At 49.7% G+C, this 20,708-nt stretch overlaps 1 protein-coding gene across 2 annotated transcripts in view; it reads left to right on the top strand.

Moving 5' to 3' along the window:
* TNKS2 (tankyrase 2) overlaps positions 1-20,708 on the top strand; it is a 98,682-nt gene that overhangs the window by 63,152 nt on the left and 14,822 nt on the right. Inside the window, exons 10-15 of one of the 2 annotated variants that reach the window (XM_069753462.1) lie at positions 5,473-5,564; positions 5,654-5,732; positions 5,886-6,057; positions 12,823-12,902; positions 16,269-16,414; positions 18,321-18,486. In XM_069753462.1, the coding sequence (XP_069609563.1) occupies positions 5,473-5,564; positions 5,654-5,732; positions 5,886-6,057; positions 12,823-12,902; positions 16,269-16,414; positions 18,321-18,486 (735 nt within the window). The remainder of the gene's footprint in view (positions 1-5,472; positions 5,565-5,653; positions 5,733-5,885; positions 6,058-12,822; positions 12,903-16,268; positions 16,415-18,320; positions 18,487-20,708) is intronic. The other variant, XM_069753463.1, reaches the window with a different exon arrangement.

Below are 20,708 nucleotides of genomic sequence, written 5' to 3'. Positions count from 1 at the left end.
CGCCTATTCATTCCTCTAATCGGCGGTGCCGGTGACCGCTGACAGGAAGAGCTGCGGCACCGAAGACCAGGCAGAGGGACAGCGCGAGGATCGCCAGGACTAGGTGAGTATGTCATATTCACCTGTCCTCGTTCCAGCCGCCGGGCGTCGCTCCATCTTCCCGGCCGGCGCCTCCATCTTCCCGGCGTCTGCGCTCTGACTGTTCAGGCAGAGGGCGCGATGACGCATATAGTGTGCGCGGCGCCCTCTGCCTGATCAGTCAGAGCAGAGACGCCGGGAAGATGGAGGCGCCGGAACGAGACGCCGGGAGCTGCAATCAAGGGAGGTGAGTATGTGTTTTTTTTTTTTTATTGCAGCAGCGGCGGCGGCAGAGATTTCTATGGGGCACAATGAACGGTGCAGGGAGCAGAGCTGTGTATATATGTGGGACATGCAGGGAGCAGAGCTGTGTATATATGTGGGACATGCAGGCGGCAGAGCTGTGTATATATGTGGGACATGCAGGGAGCAGAGCTGTGTATATATGTGGGACATGCAGGGAGCAGAGCTGTGTATATATGTGGGACATGCAGGGAGCAGAGCTGTGTATATATGAGGGACATGCAGGCGGCAGAGCTGTGTATATATGTGAGACATGCAGGCGGCAGAGCTGTGTATATATGTGGGACATGCAGGGAGCATATGGCACCGTATATGGCACAGCAATGGGGCACAATGAACGGTGCAGAGCACCGTATATGGCACAGCAATGGGGCACAATGAACGGTGCAGAGCACCGTATATGGCACAGCAATGGGGCACAATGAACGGTGCAGAGCACCGTATATGGCACAGCAATGGGGCACAATGAACGGTGCAGAGCACTATATGGGGCACAGCTATGGGGAAATAATGAACGGTGCAGAGCACTATATGGCACAGCTATGGGGAAATAATGATCTATTTTTATTTTTGAAATTCACCGGTAAATGCTGCATTTCCACCCTAGGCTTATACTCGAGTCAATAAGTTTTCCCAGTTTTTTGTGGCAAAATTAGGGGGGTCGGCTTATACTCGGGTCGGCTTATACTCGAGTATATACGGTAAATAACATTTCCCACATGTCTACTTTACATCAGCACAATTTTGGAAACAAAATTTTTTTTTGTTAGGGAGTTATAAGGGTTAAAAGTTGACCAGCAATTTCTCATTTTTACAACACCATTTTTTTTTAGGGACCACATCACATTTGAAGTCATTTTGAGGGGTCTATATGATAGAAAATAATGAAGTGTGACACCATTCTAAAAACTACACCCCTCAAGGTTCTCAAAACCACATTCAAGAAGTTTATTAACCCTTTACGTGCTTCACAGGAACTGAAACAATGTGGAAGGAAAAAATGAACATTTTTTTATTTTCACAAGTGTAAAAACAGAAATGTAACCATAAATTTTGTTATGCAATTTCTCCTGAATACGCCAATACCCCATATGTGGGGGTAAACCACTGTTAGGGCGCACCGCAGAACTTAGAAGTGAAGGAGCGCCGTTTGACTTTTTCAATGCAGAATTGGCTGGAATTGAGATCGGACACCATGTCACATTTAGAGAGCCCCTGATGTACCTAAACAGTGGAAACTCCCCACAAGTGACACCATTTTGGAAACTAGACCCCTTAAGGAACTTATCTAGATGTGTGGTGAGCACTTTGAACCCCCAAGTGCTTCACAGAAGTTTATAACGTAGAGCCGTGAAAATAAAAAATCGCTTTTGTTTACACAAAAATGATCTTTTTGCCCACAAATTCTTATTTTCACAAGGGTAACAGGAGAAATTAGACCACAAAAGTTGTTGTGCAATTTCTCCTGAGTACGCTGATACCCAATATGTGGGGGTAAACAACTGTTAGGGCGCACCGCAGAGCTTGGAAGAGAAGGAGTGCCGTTTTACTTTTTCAATGTAGAATTGGCTGGAATTGAGATTGGACGCCATGTCGCGTTTGGAGAGCCCCTGATGTGCCTAAACAGTGGAAACCCCCCACAAGTGACCCCATTTTGGAAACTAGACCCCCCATGGAACTTATCTAGATGTGTGGTGAGAACCTTGAATGCCCAAGTGCTTCACAGAAGTTTATAATGCAGAGCCGTGAAAATAAAAAATATTTTTTTTTTCCACAAAAAAGATTTTTTAGCCACCAAATTTTTATTTTCACAAGGGTAACAAGAGAAACTGGACCCCAAAAGTTGTTGTCCAATTTGTCCTGAGTATGCTGGTACCCCATATGTGGGGGTAAACCACTGTTTGGGCGCACGGCAGAGCTCGGAAGGAAGGAGCGCCGTTTTGGAATGCAGACTTTGATAGAATGGTCTGCGGGTATTATGTTGCGTTTGCAGAGCCCCTGATGTACCTAACCAGTAGAAATCCTCCACAAGTGACCCCATTTTGGAAACTAGACCCCCCAAGGAACTTATCTAGATGTGTGGTGAGAACTTTGAATGCCCAAGTGCTTCACAGAAGTTTAGAATGCAGAGTCGTGAAAATAAAAAATATTTTTTTTTTCACAAAAAAGATTTTGTAGCCCCCTAGTTTTTATTTTCACAAGGGTAACAAGAGAAATTGGACCCCAGAAGTTGTCCAATTTATCCCGAGTACGCTGATGCCCCATATGTGGGGGAAACCCACTGTTTGGGCGCACGGCAGAGCTCAGAAGGGAGGGAGCACCATTTGACTTTTTGAGCGCAAAATTGGCTGTCGTGTTTGGAGACCCCCTGATGTACCTAAACAGTGGAAACCCCCCAATTCTAGCTCCAACCCTAACCCCAACACACCCCTAACCCTAATCCCAACCTCATCCATAATCCTAATCACTAACCCTAACCATAATCACAACCCTTACCCCAAAACAACCCTAATGTCAACCCTAACCATAACCCTAATCAAAACCCTAAATCCAACACACCCCTAATCCTAATCTCAACCCTAACCTCAAACCTAACCCTAATCCCAATACACCCCTAATCACAACCCTAACCTTAACCCTAATCCCAAACCTAACCCTAATCCCAAGCGTAACCCTAATGCCAACCCTAACCCTAATACGAACCCTAATCCAAACCCTAACCCTAATCCCAGCTCTAACCCTAACTTTAGCCCCAACCCTAGCCCTAACTTTAGGCCCAACCCTAACCCTAGCCCTAGGGCTACTTTCACACTTGCGTCGTTTGGCATTCCGTCGCAATCCGTCGTTTTGGACAAGAAACGGATCCTGCAAAAATGTGCCCGCAGGATGCGTTTTTTGCCCATAGACTTGTATTGCCGACGGATCGTGACGGATGGCCACACGTCGCGTCCGTCGTGCACTGGATCAGTTGTGTTTTGGCGGAGCGTCGGCACAAAAAAACGTTCAATGAAACGTTTTTTTGTACGTCGCATCCGCCATTTCTGACCGCGCATGCGTGGCCGTAACTCCGCCCCCTCCTCCCCAGGACATAGATTGGGCAGCGGATGTGTTGAAAAACTACAGCTGCTGCCCACGTTGTGCACAATTTTCACAACGTGCGTCGGTATGTCGGGCCGACGCATTGCGACGGCCCCGTACCGACGTAAGTGTGAAAGAAGCCTAACCCTAAGTTTAGCCCCAACCCTAACCCTAAATTTAGCCCCAACCCTAACCCTAAATTTAGCCCCAACCCTAGCCCTACCCCTAACCTAACCCTACCCCTAACCTAACCCTACCCCTAACCCTACCCCTAACCTAACCCTAACCTAACCCTACCCCTAACCCTACCCCTAACCCTACCCCTAACCTAACCCTACCCCTAACCCTACCCCTAACCCTAACCTAACCCTAACCTAACCCTACCCCTAACCCTACCCCTAACCCTAATTTTAGCCCCAACTGCTGTTCTCCTGCCGGCCGGCAGATGGAGACAGATGGCGGGCGCACTGGGCATGCGTCCGCCATGTTCTGCTGCCGGCGGCCAGGAGGAGCAGCAAGAGGATCCAGGGACCTAGGTGAGTATGCTAGGGTCCCCGAATCCCCCTATTTCTCTGTCCTCTGATGTGCGATCACATCAGAGGACAGAGAATTACACTTTACTTTTTTTTTTTTTTTGCGGTCGCCGGTAAACAGTTAATTACCAGCGATCGCAAAACAGGGGTCGGTAATACCGACCCCGATCGTGCTCTTTGGGGTCTCGGCTACCCCGCGGCAGCCGAGACCCCAAAGATTCTCCCGGTGCGCATGCGCCCGCCATTTTGAAGATGGCGGCGCCCACCGGGAGACACGAGGAGCATCGGGGGAGCTAGGTGAGTATTGGGGGGCCACCTGGGACCCCTTTTCTCTGTCCTCCGATGTGCGATCACATCGGAGGACAGAGAAATTAAAAAGAGATCGCTTTTTTTTTTTTTTTTTTTTTTTGCGATCGCCGGTAAACGGTTAATTACCGGCGATCGCAAATGCGGGGTGGGTTAAAAAAACCCCGAATCATGTTCTCTGGGGTCTCGGCTACCCTCGGCAGCCGAGACCCCGGAAAAAATCGGCCTCTGGGGGGCGCTATGGACTTTTTCCACAGCGCCGTTACTGTGGTTTAAGTACCCTTAGCGGCCGCCGTTAAAAGGCGTATCGGCGGTCGCTAAGGGGTTAAATAAAAGAACATTTTTTTTTTTTTTTACTCCTATCATGAATTTGTTGCATCTTTGTTTTGTATCAAAATGAGAAATCTTGTTCGCCCATGATTCCTTCAATAGTTTCCGCCACTTTCTGAATTATGACTCTATTGGCTCCATGCCTCTGGCTACTACTCACTTTTTAGAATAAAAACCGCCATAAAACGCCATAGGCACCAGTTTGCACAACAAGTTGCGCTAAAATTTGAAACTTCCACACCAGATGTCATGGCGAGAAAACTCTAGTCGCAACAAAGCATTTTTCCACTTCCTTTCTGCATGTTCTTGTTTTTGTACTTCAGAGGCTAAGTTCACGAGTGTGTATAAAAAAAAAAGACCAAGTTTCACCCAGAAAACAGAGGCTTTCCAAGCTTGTTATTATCCATGTGCCCGTTTTTTTTTTTTTGTTTTTTTTTTGCATCCATGTGGCATCTGTATTTATACATCATTATTGTAAATTATACATCCTCAAAGAGTTTCCTATGTTAATAATTACAATATATTGGTAAAAATCCGTTGCAATATGTATCATCCGTAGGGGATCTGATTTTTCTTTCTTCGGAAGACTTGAATAGGTAGCATGTCTCATCCGACACATGGCAGAAACTAGTACATGTGGCAGATTTTTTTCACAAGCGCATTTAGTCCATAAAAAAAAACCTCATCTAAACAGCTCAGTCGAATAACATTGGTTCTAGTGCTGTGTGGTCAGTTTTTTTCATTGAAAGCACTGGGACCAAAAACAGTCTTGTGAACTTTGCCTCAGGCACCTGTCTGAAAACAAAATTGTATAAGAAATAGTGTCTCTTTTTGTGTATTTCAGCATTTTGCTGCATTTTCTCCGTACCCAAAGAGAAAACAAATTTGTGAACTGCTACTTAGGAAAGGGGCCAATGTCAATGAAGAGACTAAAGAGTAAGTACGGTTAAAAGTGGGATTTTTGTATTAGTAAAATCCATGTTCTAGAAATCCTTTTTTTTTTTTCTTTCTTTTGTGCACTAAAGCTTTTTGACGCCACTGCACGTCGCAGCAGAGAAGGGCCACAACGATGTTGCAGAGGTTTTGCTAAAGCACGAGGCAAAGGTAAGGATTCTGCCATTGGGGAATATCAGTGATTTGTCCTTCTGCTGTGCAAGCAAGTGTGCATTACTATAATCATACGCACTCTATACATTTCTTAATGATTGCTTTATGCTGTTTGATTGAGTCTGTGTATTGTTTCCACTTCTGTAATAGATGAATGCAGTGGATAACTTGGGGCAGACATGCCTCCATCGTGCTGCACATTGTGGCCATTTGCAAACCTGCCGAATTCTCTTGAACTCTGGATGTGACCCAGCAATAGTATCTCTGCAGGGCTTCACTGCCCTTCAGATGGGTAACGAGAGTGTGCAGCAGCTCCTCCAAGGTACACAGATTTTGTGGAGTTTTTGTAGATTCTAAAAAATGTTCTTTAATTTTGCTATTAGGGTATGTGCACACGATGCAGATTTCTTTATCGCCTCTCATTGGGGGACACAGGAACCATGGGTGTATGCTGCTGCCACTAGGAGGCTGACACTATGCAAATAAAAAAGTTAGCTCCTCCTCTGCAGTGTACACCCCACCGACTGGCATTATACTCTTCAGTTTAGCTTAGTGTCAGTAGGAGGTGGACACGGGTCTTTCATTAGACCCTTATCTACCTCAATGTGCGTCGTTTTCTTTCAGGTTTCCCGGAGGGATACAGGGTGAACAGTCACACCTGTAGTCCCACAATGCGGACTATGAGTACGGCGTGTACTGCCACCCCGTATCCTCATAGATCCCTCTCCAGGACCAAGATCCTAGCACACAAGCGTGCTCAGAAGTCCGGTCCTGGCTCCGTCCCCCACCCACTCGCCCACCAGAGCCTGTCGGTTGGAGGAGACGAGGACGTCCAGCTCCACGGACGTCTAACACCTTCTACGGCTTCAGGTTAGTAATGGACGGCGTGGGATGTTTAGGTGAGTATTCCCCTCCCACCGATCCCTGACCTTCGGTCTATTTTCAAAGACAGTCATGGGGGGTCCCTGTGGATTCCCTGTTACAGGGGCGATCGTGGGGCGTCTCTTTATTGGGAAGTTTTCCACACTGCGGCCACATTTTTGTTCTGTGCGGGCCCTATAGGCAGCTGCGCTGCTGGTTCTGCGGCTACACTTTGCCTGGCTGTTTGCGCGGCAGCTGCGCCGCATCTCCCTGCTCGGCGGCCGCACCTTCACAGGCAGCGGCTCTGCCTGGTCTGCGGCCATACCTTTGTTTCCATGCAGCGCGGCCCCTACAGGCAGCCGCGCCGTTCTCTCCGGCGGCCGTACCTTGGGAGGTGACGCGCGTCCGCGGTCCTCTCCAGCGGCGCCGGCTTCTAATACAGGCCCCGGGGCCTACTTCCGGCGCTTGCACTGGCGCTCCCCTCTTTTCCGCGGCGGCTGCCGCGCCTATCAGTCGGGCGGCGCCCGCACTGTTTTTTGCGCCGCACCGCCGACTATCCACCTTTCTGCAGTCACCGGCTTCTAATTTAGGCCCGGCTTTCCCCGGGGCCTACTTCCGGTGACGCGCTCCGCCCACTTCCTGTATCTCGGGCGGGCTTTCTCCCGCCCGACAAACTCTGCCCTGCATTCCCCACCCACCGGCGCCATCTCGGCTGGCTCCGCCCCTTCCTCCACGCCGCTTCTGGAAGCTCAGGGCACGAGTTTTCTCTCTGGGGACACAGCACTCCATCTGCGCCGGGGATCCACAGCATCTTCCTCCAGGCCTGCAGCTCCTGGTATCCGGGTTTTTTGTCTGCCGTGAGTAGCTCTGCACTGCAGACTGACACCCTCCTCTGCCTCACTGTCCCTTAACCTGCTGGCATTTTCTTCAGGGACCTCTTCAAAATGTCTAACTCTAAAGGGGGCCGCTCTCGCCCCCCTACTTCTTCATCTTCTGCCTTAGTCACCTACTTTGCATGTGCGTCCTGTAACCGCAAGCTTCCCTCAGGTCAGTCCTCCCCGCTGTGTCAGTCCTGCAGCAACCCGATTGTTCCCACCGCCCAGGATCCCCCGGCTGTTCCGCCCGTGAGTGATCCCCCCCATCCCAGGCTGGGCCGCCTCTCTGTCACAATCGGTGGCCGATTTAACGCGGGTGTCTCAAACCCTGGTGTCAGCACTGGATCGGTTACCCCTGCAGACCCCTGCCGTGGCCAGCGGGTCGCAGGAACCGCTGCCCGAGCCCTCCTTGATAAGCCACAAAAGGTCCAGACAGGAACGTCGGTCTGAGTCCTCTTCTCGCTCCATCTCGCCACTCGGCCCTCCCCTGCGGTCGGCGTCCTCTCGACCCTCCTCCCCTGAGTCAGGCGAGGCACTCTCTGATGCGCGCTCGGAGGATATTTCGGAGGTGGATTCTAACCAAATCACCACCATGAGGGAGATGGTCCAGAATCTCATTGTGGCAGTAAAGCAATCTTGTGGCATCAAGGATCCCTCTACAGAACCCGCAGATCAGGCGGTTTCGTTTAGACGGGCCAAACCACCTTCCAAGTTTTTTGCTCCTCCTCCTGAATTCGAGGAAATCATGTCCAGAGAGAGAGAGAACCCCACTAGGCGTTTTCAGAGGGGAAAACGCCTGGGTGTGTTGTATCCCTTTTCTCCAGAACTTACCGCCAATTGGACGGTCTCTCCCTCGGTGGATCCACCTGTGTCCAGGCTGTCCACCAACACGGTGCTTCCTCTGTCCGGCGGAGCATCTCTGAAGGACTCTAACGATAGGGCTATAGAATCCTTTGCGAAGTCAGCTTTTGAAGCGGCTGCAGCGGCTATTTGCCCAGCCTTTGCTTCCACTTGGGTTTCTAAATCCATCTCCAAATGGGCCAGAGAGCTCCGTCGAGGTATCCTGGACGGGGCGCCCCCCGTGCAACTAGCGGAGCTTGCCAACCAGATTTCCCACGCCGGTGAATACCTGGTCTCTGCCTCCCTGGATGTCGCGTCTTGTGCGGCTCAGGCCTCCAGCAATGCCGTTGCCATCCGCCGCACCGTTTGGCTCAAGGCCTGGCAGGCGGACTTATCTTCTAAAAAGTCCCTCACCGGTCTGCCCTTCCAGGGCTCTCGTCTCTTTGGTTCCCAGCTGGATCAAATTATTAAGGACGCCACCGGGGGTACAAGTTCTCTTCTCCCCCAGGCTAAGCCCCGTCGCCCTCCTCCTAGACGGCAGTTTCGCCCTTTTCGGCCGTTTCGTCGCTTCGCCGCGTCAAACTCCTTTTCCCAGCAGCAACAGAGGCCACAGGCACGTCAAGAGAAGAAGGCGGTGTCCTTTAGGCCCACTCCGTCCTGGCGTCCTCGCTATTCCCAGGGTAGATCCTCCAGGCCCAGGACTGGAAGATCCACCTCCGCATGACTCTTGGCAAGACTCCAGCCCAACTCCCAGATTGGGCGGCCGTCTTCTCCTTTTCAGGGACGTCTGGGTTTCCGCAGTAGAGGACGCTTGGGTCAGGGAAGTTGTATCCTCGGGATACAAGATAGAGTTCGCTTCCAGACCCCGGGATCGTTTCTTCCAATCCCGTCCTCCAAGAGATCCCGCTCTTGTTCCGGGCTTCTTCGCAGCCATCGCTTCTCTGCTCAAATCCGGGGTAATCGTTCCCGTCCCAGAAAAGGAACGGTACACGGGTTTCTACTCGAACCTCTTTGTGGTACCGAAAAAAGACGGCAAGGTTCGTCCCATTCTGGACCTCAAATTGCTGAACAGGAGAGTTCGCCTGAGACACTTCAGGATGGAATCCCTTCGTTCAGTAATTGCTTCCATGGAGGTTCAGGAATTTCTATGCTCTATAGATATCCAGGACGCCTACCCACATGTCCCGATATTTCCCGGACATCACCGTTTCCTGCGCTTCGCAGTGCAACGAGATCATTTTCAGTTCGTCGCCCTGCCGTTCGGTCTCGCAACCGCGCCAAGGGTGTTCACGAAGATCATGGCGGCGCTGATGGCCATCTTGAGAGTCAGAGGCTTGGTCCTTTTTCCATACCTCGACGACATCCTCATCAAGGCTCCGTCCTTTGCTCAGGCCCACGAAAGCCTGTCCATTGTTCTCGACACCTTAGCCCGTTTTGGGTGGCTGGTCAACCGGAAGAAGTCCTGCCTTATTCCTTCTCAGCGCATCATCTTTCTGGGCATGCTTTTCGACACTCGTCAGACCAGAGTCTTCCTTCCCAAAGACAAGAGATCCACTCTTTGTCAGGACATACTATTGCTCCAGGGTCCTCGGCCTCCCTCCCTCCGTTCGGCCATGAAGGTTCTGGGGAGGATGGTAGCTACATTGGAAGCGATTCCCTTCGCCCAATTTCATTCGCGACCCCTTCAGCAAGCCATTCTGTCTCAGTGGGACAGGTCTGTCTTCTCCCTGGATCGGCCGATCAGACTCTCTTCTCGGGTCAAGCGGTCCCTCAACTGGTGGCTGACGTCATCTCCCAGGGCAGGTCCTTCCTTCCAGTTCACTTGCAGGTGGTGACAACGGACGCCAGCCTGATCGGCTGGGGTGCGGTTTTTCGCCACCTGACAGTTCAGGGCCGTTGGTCGTCGCAGAAATCAACTCTGCCAGTCAATGTCCTCGAGATTCGGGCCATCTTTCTGTCCCTCCGCCACTGGGAAAGGATCCTCAGGGGCCTTCCAGTCCGGATCCAGACGGACAACGCCACGGCTGTGGCATATGTCAACCATCAGGGGGGACCCGGAGCTCCTTGGCCCTTGCCGAGGTATCCAAGATCCTCCTTTGGGCAGAGGCAACGGTTCCGGTGATATCCGCGGTGCATATCCCCGGCGTGGACAACTGGGCCGCGGACTTCCTCAGCCGCGAGGGCCTCGCGGCAGGGGAATGGTCCTTGCATCCGGAGGTCTTCCATCAGATTTGTCTTCGATGGGGGACTCCGGATGTGGATCTCACGGCGTCTCGAATCAACAGGGAGGTTCCGCAGTTCGTCTCCAGGTCCCACGATCCTCTCGCAGTGGGCGTCGATGCTCTGGCCATTCCTTGGTCACAGTTCGAGCTGCCCTACCTGTTCCCACCCCTTCCATTACTTCCCAAGCTGTTGAAGAAGATCAAAGCGGAAGGGGTGCCGGTCATCCTGATCGCCCCGGATTGGCCCAGGAGAGCTTGGTTTGCGGAGCTCGTCAACCTTCTCGCGGACGCTCCCTGGCGCCTTCCAGACAGGCCCGATCTGCTGTCCCAGGGTCCGATCTGCCACCCGAATTCTCGGTCGCTCAGTTTAACGGCGTGGCTGTTGAGACCGCGGTTTTAAGAGCGTCCGGCCTTTCGGACCGGGTGATTCACACCATGATTCAGGCTCGGAAGCCTTCGTCTTCCAGGATCTACTACCGCACCTGGAAGGCTTACTTCCGTTAATGCGAGTCCAACCGCGTTCCGCCTATGGTTTTTTCCCTGCCTTCTCTTTTGGCCTTCCTTCAGGCAGGACTTGGATTCGGGCCTGGCTCTTAGCTCCCTGAAGGGTCAGGTCTCTGCACTTTCCATCCTCTTTCAGAAGACCTTGGCCTCTCGGCCACAGGTTAAGACCTTCTTTCAAGGGGTAGCCCATGCTGTCCCGCCGTACAGAGCCTCTGTGGAGGCATGGGACTTAAACCTGGTACTGGACGTTCTGAGGGTTTCTCCCTTTGAACCTCTTAGGGAGATTTCTCTATCAGTTCTATCTTGGAAGGTGACCTTTCTTGTGGCCATCACGTCTATTCGCCGCGTTTCCGAGTTGGCGGCCATGTCTTGCCGCCCTCTGTTTTTGGTCATTCACCAGGACAAGGTGGTCTTCCGGTCCCCACCTTCTTTTCTTCCTAAGGTGGTTTCCACCTTCCACCTCAACGAGGACATCGTTCTACCTTTCTTTTGTCCAGCTCCGACTCATCCTCTGGAGCGATCGTTGAACAAGATGGACCTTGTCAGGGCAGTGAGGATCTATCTGGACAGAACGTCCACTTTCCGGAAGACGGATTCCTTTTTCGTCATTCCTGATGGCACGCGCAGAGGCCAACCGGCTTCTAAAGCGACTATTGCTCGCTGGATCAGATTGGCAATTTTGGAGGCTTACCGGGTCAAGAACAGAGTGCCCCCTCCTGGGATTAAGGCTCACTCTACCCGGGCAGTCGGCGCCTCCTGGGCGGTGCACCACAGGGCTTCCGCCCTACAGCTTTGGAAAGCGGCAACTTGGTCTTCCATCCACACGTTCGCCAAATTTTACAAGGCCCATACCTACGCTTCGGCGGACGCCGGCCTAGACAGAAGGATCTTGCAGGCGGCAGTGGTGAGTCCTCTGACCTGATGGAAGTCTGTCTTTCCCACCCGGGGGACTGCTTTGGGACGTCCCATAGTTCCTGTGTCCCCCAATGAGAGGCGATAAAGAAAACAGGATTTTTGGTTGCTTACCGTAAAATCTGTTTCTTGGAGCCTCCATTGGGGGACACAGCTCCCTCCCAATGTTTCTGTTATCATCTGTTTTATGACTGTTCTCACGTTTACAGTTCTCAAATTTGTGGTTATGGTTTTTCAACCTTGTTCTTTTCTCCCACTGCTTTCTCACTAACTGAAGAGTACAATGCCAGTCGGTGGGGTGTACACTGCAGAGGAGGAGCTAACTTTTTTATTTGCATAGTGTCAGCCTCCTAGTGGCAGCAGCATACACCCATGGTTCCTGTGTCCCCCAATGGAGGCTTCAAGAAACAGATTTTACGGTAAGCAACCAAAAATCCTGTTTTAGTGCAGATCTGCAGCAGATTTTTCTGCTGCAAAAACGCTGCAGATCTGCACTGTGATTTACAGTACAATGTAAATCAATCTGAAAAAAAAAAGCTGTGCACATGGTGCAGAAAAGCTGCAGATTTCAAAGAAGTGCATGTCACTACTTTTGTGCGTTTCTGCAGCGTTTCTGCACCCCTCCATTAATAGAAATCCGCAGTGGTAAAAACTGCACTAACACTGCACAAAATCCGCATCAATTCTGTACTAAAACCGCATAAAAAAACGCATTAACGCACCTGCGGATTCTGCCAGGAGATGCAGATTTAGTGCAGAAAATTCTGCACCACATTTCCTACGTGTGCACGTAGCCTTAGGATTTGCACCATGTTTGTAAATGTTTGCTCCATGTTTGGTGACGGGTGCATTAATGTTGTTTCTTTTCCCCAGAAGGCTTATCATTCAGTAATACAGATGCAGATAGACAACTACTAGAAGCTGCAAAAGCTGGAGATATGGAAACCATAAAAGTGAGTGCTCTTGTTTCTCTTTCGGTCTAACTATTATTTTATTAAAGGGAACCTATCGGCAGGATTTTTTTTTATTTAATTGGAGATCAGCACAATGTAGAGACTGGGCTGTGTGTTGCTGATTCAATAATATCAGTGTTTTATGACCAAGAGATGATCAGTACTAGGTGTCTCCTGCCTCTTAGTCAACAGCTGTGTAAGGCCTGTTTCATACATCAGTTTTTAGCCGTCAGGCACAATCCGGCTAATTTTGGAAAAAAAACGGATCCGTTGCAAATAGTGGAACACTTATGCGACGGATCCGTTTTTCTGCTAGATCGCTGGGTGCATCATTTCACCCCACGTTTCATGTTTTTCGCTGGATCCGTCGCTGTGCGGTTTTTCGCCGGACAGAAAAAAAAAATCGTTCCTCTGTACGTTTTCTCCGGCCGCCGGAAAACTAATTTTGGACGGATCCGGCAAAGAACGGATGAAATGTGTGCCAATTAGTCACAATTCGGCAGTAATACTACTCTGAGGGAAAAAACGGATAAGGCAGCAACTTTTGCCAGATCCGTTTTTTTTTTTCTTCAAAATTTGCCGGGTTGTGTCTGACGGCAAAAACCTAACGTGTGAAATGGGCCTAACCCCCTCCCTCAACACTGATTTAGCAGAATCTTATCAATGCACAGTATACACGGACTGTCAATCAGTGTTGTGGGCGGGTAATACAGAGCTCAGCATTTAGAACCCTGCTAGATCTGCAGCAGAGAAAACTGGAATTATATCAGAATGACAATAAGCAGACCATAATACTGGAATCAGGGTCTCAGCCCCTACATCATGCTGCTTTCAGATTACAAGGCTCATACTTGGAGACAGATTCCCTTTAAGTTCTCAAGCATTAGCTTCAGCCATTCACTTCAATAGGCTCTGAGATGCTGTCTCTGAGAGCGCCCAAGTAGACGATCAATTTCAAAGTCCTGAGTAACCCCTCTAAGGCTACTTTAACACTTTTGAATCCGTCGTTTTGGGCAAAAAACGGATCCTGCAAATCTGCCTGCAGGATGCATTTTTTGCCCATAGACTTGTATTAGCGACGGATCGCCACACGTCGCGTCCGTAGTGCAACGGATCCATCGTGATTTGGCGGACTGTCGGCACGAAAAAACATTCAAGTGAATGTTTTTTGTCTGTCGCGTCCGCCATTTTCTTCCGCGCATGTGCTGCCGTAACTCTGCCCCCTCCTCCCCGGACTTAAGAGTTGGCAGAGGATGCGTTGAAAAACTGCATCCGCTGCCCACGTCGTGCACAAATTTCACAACGTACTTTGGCCCGACGCATAGCGACGGAACCGTACCGACGCCAGTGTGAAAGTAGCCTAAGTCGCCATGTCTGATAGATTTATGACACTAGTCCCTACCGAATGTATGAAACGTGTTTTGTTTTACCCTGTAAATTGCTGTAACTAGTGATGAATGAGCATGCTCGGATAAGGCCTCTCACACTTCCGTCTTTTAGCTCCCATCACAATCCGTTGATTTTTGAGAATGCAGGATCCTTCATTTTCTCATAGACTTGAATTAGTGACGGATTGTGATGGATGGCCATCCGTTTCATCCGTCTTACACTGGATCCTGCGTAAAAAAAAAAAAAAAGGTCCGTCGGGCAGAGAAAATGTTCAGAGGAACGTTTTTTTCTGTACGTCGAAAAATCGGTCTGCGACGCATCCTGCACTGCCTGTCACTGGCTACAATGGAAGCCTATGGGCGCAGGATGCGTTGCTGACTGTGAAAAGCAGGAATCCAGCGACGGGTCCCGTCTTTTCAAACTGAGCATGCATGGAAGAATTTCCCGTCAGGGAAATTTTCTCTCGCTCGCTCTCTTTTTACTATTGATGCTGCCTGTGCAGCATCAATAGTAAGAAGATATAATGTTAAAAATAATAAAAAAAAAAAAAAAATCGCAGTATTCTCACCTCCCGCGTAGCGATGCTCCCGGCAGCTAGCGTTCCTAGTAATACATTGCGAAATCTCACGAGACCGCGACTTATCATGAGATTTTGCAATGTACGCTAGCTGCCGGGAGCATCGCTACGCGGGAGGTGAGAATACTGCGATTTTTTTTATTTTTTTTTTTAACCTGGTTTGTGTTGTGTATGCGTTTTCACAGCGGAAAACCGCTGCGAAGATGCATACACAACAGGTGCACATAGCCTCGACGGGTCCGTCAAAGACGGGCCCAGTGCACCCGTTTTTTACAATCTGCACAGGATCCGTCTTTTCAACATTTTGACGGATCCTGTGCGGATTGTAGAAACGGAAGTGTGAAAGAAGCCTAAGATGTTACCGGAGCGTGCTCGGTGCTAAGCCAGTGACTTCGGCGTGCACAAAACATATGTTTGAGTCCCCGCGGCTGCATGTCTCACAGCTGTTCGACAGCCGCAACACATGCAGGGGTTGCCTGTTTGTCAGCAGCTGCGGAACTCAATGTATTTTTTTTTTTCACTCTGTTCGCACCCGAGCATGCTAGATAACAAATCCACTCATCACTGGTTGTAAAGGTACCTTCACACTAAACGATATCGCTAGCGATCCGTGACGTTGCAGCGTCCTCGCTAGCGATATCGTTCAGTTTGACACGCAGCAGCGATCAGGATCCTGCTGTGATGTCGTTGGTCGGGGCTAGAAGGCCAGAACTTTCTTTCGTCGCTGGACTTCCTACTGACATCGCTTAATCGGCGTGTGTGACACCGATTCAGCGATGTCTTCGCTGGTAACCAGGGTAAACATCGGGTTACTAAGTGCAGGGCTGCGCTTAGTAACCCGATGTTTACCATGGTTACCATCCTAAAAGTAAAAAAAACAAACGCTTCATACTTACCTTCCGCTGTCTGTCCCCGGCGCTGTGCTTTCCTGCACTCACTGTGAGCACAGCGGCCGGAAAGCAGAGCGGTGACGTCACCGCTCTGCTTTCCGGCCGCTGTGCTCACAGCCAGTACAGAAAAGCACAGCGCCGGGGACAGACAGCGGAAGGTAAGTATGAAGCGTTTGTTTTTTTTACTTTTAGGATGGTAACCAGGGTAAACATCGGGTTACTAAGCGCGGCCCTGCGCTTAGTAACCCGATGTTTACCCTGGTTACCGGCATTGTTGGTCGCTGGAGAGCTGTCTGTGTGACAGCTCTCCAGCAACCAAACAGCGACGCTGCAGCGATCGACATCGTTGTCTGGATCGCTGCAGCGTCGTTTAGTGTGAAGGTACCTTAACATTAGCAGCTTCACTTCACCTGATACTGCAACCGGGTCTGTATGCGACAGGCGACTGCAGATCAATTGTTTGTATGGGTTAAGAGTTTTTTTCTTAAACAACCTTGTTTCTACTCCCAGAAATTGTGTAACACGCAAACGGTTAACTGCAGAGATGTGGAAGGGCGGCAGTCTACACCCCTCCATTTTGCTGCAGGATACAATCGAGTGGCTGTTGTGGAGTACCTGTTACAACATGGAGCTGACGTCCACGCCAAAGATAAAGGGTAAGCAGTCACCTGGCTTATCATTCCTCCAGGGCAGCAGCTGTAATTTCCATGTTCTAGTAGTTGTTACTAAATGAAGTAACTTAATGACATTTTTACCTAAATACACCAAGCTTATCAGTAGAGGACTTAATTTCCTTTTTTATTCTTCAGATTTGGAGGAAATATGACTTATAGATTCTGCTTGTGATCAATGTGTTGTATTTAAGACCATAAATGCAACAGTTTTGGTACAGTTTTTACTGCAATGTCAGAAATGGATCCAGAGAGAAGTTTGAAGGAAAGACTCTATTTTAGGATCCACTTCTGTTTAGCTCAAAACACTGCTTGTGTAATCTCAGCCTGGACCTAATATTTTGCATATGGTAACTATGCCACCATGTCACCTCTCCAAGCACCATAATATTTCCTTTAACCCCTTACTGACATCGGACGGTATAGTACGTCCGATGTCGGCTCCTCTGCTTTGATGCAGGGCTCCGTGGTGAGCCCGCATCAAAGCCGGGACATGTCAGCTGTTTTGAACAGCTGACATGTGCCCGCAATAGCGGCGGGTGAAATCTCGATTCACCCGCCGCTATTAACTAGTTAAATGCCGCTGTCAAACGCAGACAGCGGCATTTAACTACTGCATCCGGCCGGGCGGCCGGATATGAGCGCATCGCCGACCCCCGTCACATGATCGGAGGTCGGCAGTGCTTCTCCATTGTAACCATAGAGGTCCTTGAGACCTCTATGGTTACTGATCGTCGGGAGCTGTGAGCGCCACCCTGTGGTCGGCGCTCACAGCACACCTGATTTTCTACTACATAGCAGCGAACAGCAGATCGCTGCTATGTAGCAGAGGTGATCGTGCTGTGCCTGCTTCTAGCCTCCCATAGAGGCTATTGAAGCATGGCAAAAGTTAAAAAAAAAAAAAAGTTAAAAAAATGTGAAAAAAATAATAAAAATATAAAAGTTTAAATCCCCCCCCTTTCGCCCCAATCAAAATAAATCAATAAAAAAAAAAAAAAAATCTACACATATTTGGTATCGCCACGTTCAGAATCACCCGATCTATCAATAAAAAAAAGCATTAACCTGATCGCTAAACGGCGTAACGAGAAAAAAAATCAAAACGCCAGAATTACGTTTTTTTTGTCGCCGCGACATTGCATTAAAATGCAATAACGGGCGATCAAAAGCACGTATCTGCACCGAATTGGAATAATAAAAAATGCCATCTCGGCACGCAAAAAATAAGCCCTCAACCGACCCCAGATCATGAAAAATGGAGACGCTACGAGTATCGAAAAAATGGCGCAATTTTTTATTTATTTATTTTTTTTTAGCAAACTTTGGAATTTTTTTCACCACTTAGGTAAAAAATAAACTAGACATGTTAGGTGTCTATAAACTCGTAATGACCTGGAGAATCATAATGGCAGGTCAGTTTTAGCATTTAATGAACCTAGCAAAAAAGCCAAGCAAAAAACAAGTGTGGGATTTCACTTTTTTTGCAATTTCACCGCACTTGGAATTTTTTACCCGTTTTCTAGTACACGACATGCTAAAACCAATGATGTCGTTCAAAAGTACAACTCGTCCCGCAAAAAATAAGCCCTCACGCCCAAATTGACGGAAAAATAAAAAAGTTATGGCTCTGGGAAGGAGGGGAGTGAAAAACGAACACGGAAAAACAAAAAATCCCACGGTCATGAAGTGGTTAAGCAATGCTCCTATGGAAGAATAATATGGCATTGCTACCTATAGAATTGGAGGCACGTCTTAACAATCATGCCAACAGCAGTACTACACATCCGTGATGTAAAGTCTGACCCCTTCAATAATATAAAACCTTTGAAACACTACCAGTCAGCATGGCCAATGCTTGAGAAAGTATTTTTGTTTCTACGTTTTCCTCCAGGGGCTTGGTTCCATTACATAATGCCTGTTCGTATGGACACTACGAGGTAGCGGAGCTGCTTGTCAAGCACGGAGCAGTTATTAATGTTGCAGACTTGTGGAAATTTACACCTTTACACGAGGCCGCAGCAAAAGGGAAATATGAAATCTGCAAACTGCTCCTTCAGGTACGATGGTTACAAAACTGAGCGATTTTGTAAAATTCCTTTTTTGATTCCTTGAAAACTAAAACTTGTGTGATTTACAGCCGTGCAAAGATGTAAGGGCTTCCCTCAGTCCGTTACATCATAAACACCTTCATGCGGTGTCATAAATTATGGTGAGGGGTAGAAATGAACGCTCTTGTGGACATATACTACATGTTTGTAATGCCAGTTCCAGTATCGCTTGTCGGGTACACTCTATCACTGTGTATCTTGTGCTACAAGTAAAGGGGAAAAATATCAGAAATTTGTGTAAATGTCTGTGTAGCTGTCACATCATGTTTATTATACACTTTTCCCCCCAGAAATTGTGGTTTTTCAATAAACTGTTTGCCAAGCTGCCTCCCTCCTGTGTATGAGGCAGGCAAACTGCTATCCCGAGATCTACAGATCCTGGCATCGTCTGCTGCACACGTCTCCCCTCCTCTGCTGCCCACATCTCCCCTCCACTGCTGCCCACGTCTCCCCTCCACTGCTGCCCACGTCTCCCCTCCACTGCTGCCCACGTCTCCCCTCCACTGCTGCCCACGTCTCCCTCCTCTGCTGTCCACGTCTCCCTCCTCCTCTGCTGCCCACGTCTCCCTCCTCTGCTGCCCACGTCTCCCTCCTCCACTGCTGCCCACGTCTCCCTCCTCCACTGCTGCCCACGTCTCCCTCCTCCACTGTTGCCCACGTCTCCCTCCTCCACTGTTGCCCACGTCTCCCTCCTCCACTGTTGCCCACGTCTCCCTCCTCCTCTGCTGCCCACGTCTCCCTCCTCCTCTGCTGCCCACGTCTCCCTCCTCTGCTGCCCACGTCTCCCTCCTCTGCTGCCCACGTCTCCCTCCTCTGCTGCCCACGTCTCCCTCCTCTGCTGCCCACGTCTCCCTCCTCTGCTGCCCACGTCTCCCTCCTCTGCTGCCCACGTCTCCCTCCTCCACTGCTGCCCACGTCTCCCTCCTCCTCCTCTGCTGCCCACGTCTCCCTCCTCCACTGCTGCCCACGTCTCCCTCCTCCTCCTCTGCTGCCCACGTCTCCCTCCTCCTCCTCTGCTGCCCACGTCTCCCTCCTCCTCCTCTGCTGCCCACGTCTCCCTCCTCCTCCTCTGCTGCCCACGTCTCCCTCCTCCACTGCTGCCCACGTCTCCCTCCTCCTCCTCTGCTGCCCACGTCTCCCTCCTCCTCCTCTGCTGCCCACGTCTCCCTCCTCCTCCTCTGCTGCCCACGTCTCCCTCCTCCTCCTCTGCTGCCCACGTCTCCCTCCTCCTCCTCTGCTGCCCACGTCTCGCTCCTCCTCCTCTGCTGCCCACGTCTCCCTCCTCCTCCTCTGCTGCCCACGTCTCCTTCCTCCTCCTCTGCTGCCACCCAAGCCGAGCATCTCCTGTAATGGAGCATGGAAGGGCCAGAAGTGAGTGGGAGAACTACTCAGGATGCCGAGAGGCAATCGGAGGAACTACAGAACTTCTTTCAACAAATTGAGTGAGATAAAGTCTCATAATAGTGATCCATTAGCAATATGGAAACAAATGGATGACTGTTGTAATGCTGGCCTTGTTCCCATAGCAATCCCAGCTGTACTGAACCACTTAAGAAATGACACTTAACCTTTGGGCACAGTTTAGTCCTGGACTATTTTAATCTTTGATGACTTTTAACCTACAATTTTGCCTTGAAACCATTCTGGCTCGAGTCCCTCTGCACTTCCAGTTCTCATGAATGTACAGATCAGAAAGTATTGTCAATATTGGGTTCTCTATGGAGCTGCACACTCTTCTAGTACATAGTCCGTGACAGGACGGTGTCTCTTATAGCAATGCATCCACCAAAGAGCAGAGTTCTTGCCCCAGGACAGTGATTGCAATCTATATACAGAAAAATATCCATGTTTTCTAAAATTTAAATTTGGTGTAGCAGGAGCCACTCTTTTGCTACAGTGCAGTGTGCTGCATGATGGTATGACGCTGCCTTCTTCTCCACTCTCCCTCCTCCTCACTCCTAGTGGTTCGATGTATGCCCTGAATGCATAAAGAACTGCTTGGTACAGAAGGCACCTTGGAAGGACCAGCTTGTGCCTACTAGTGTTTACATCATGTACATTTTTGTGTAGAGCTTCAATGTGGGGGCTAAACGCAGCAGGAACTGGTATGCATAGAAGAGCACCTCCCTAATTTCTACGGCCCGCATCATGTTATACATTCCTGTACAGCA

This window comes from Ranitomeya imitator, chromosome 2 (assembly GCF_032444005.1).
Source record: "Ranitomeya imitator isolate aRanImi1 chromosome 2, aRanImi1.pri, whole genome shotgun sequence".
Taxonomy (NCBI): Eukaryota; Metazoa; Chordata; class Amphibia; order Anura; family Dendrobatidae; genus Ranitomeya; species Ranitomeya imitator.
Note: the sequence above shows the minus strand (reverse complement) of the source record. Positions and strands in the feature narration are given on the sequence as shown.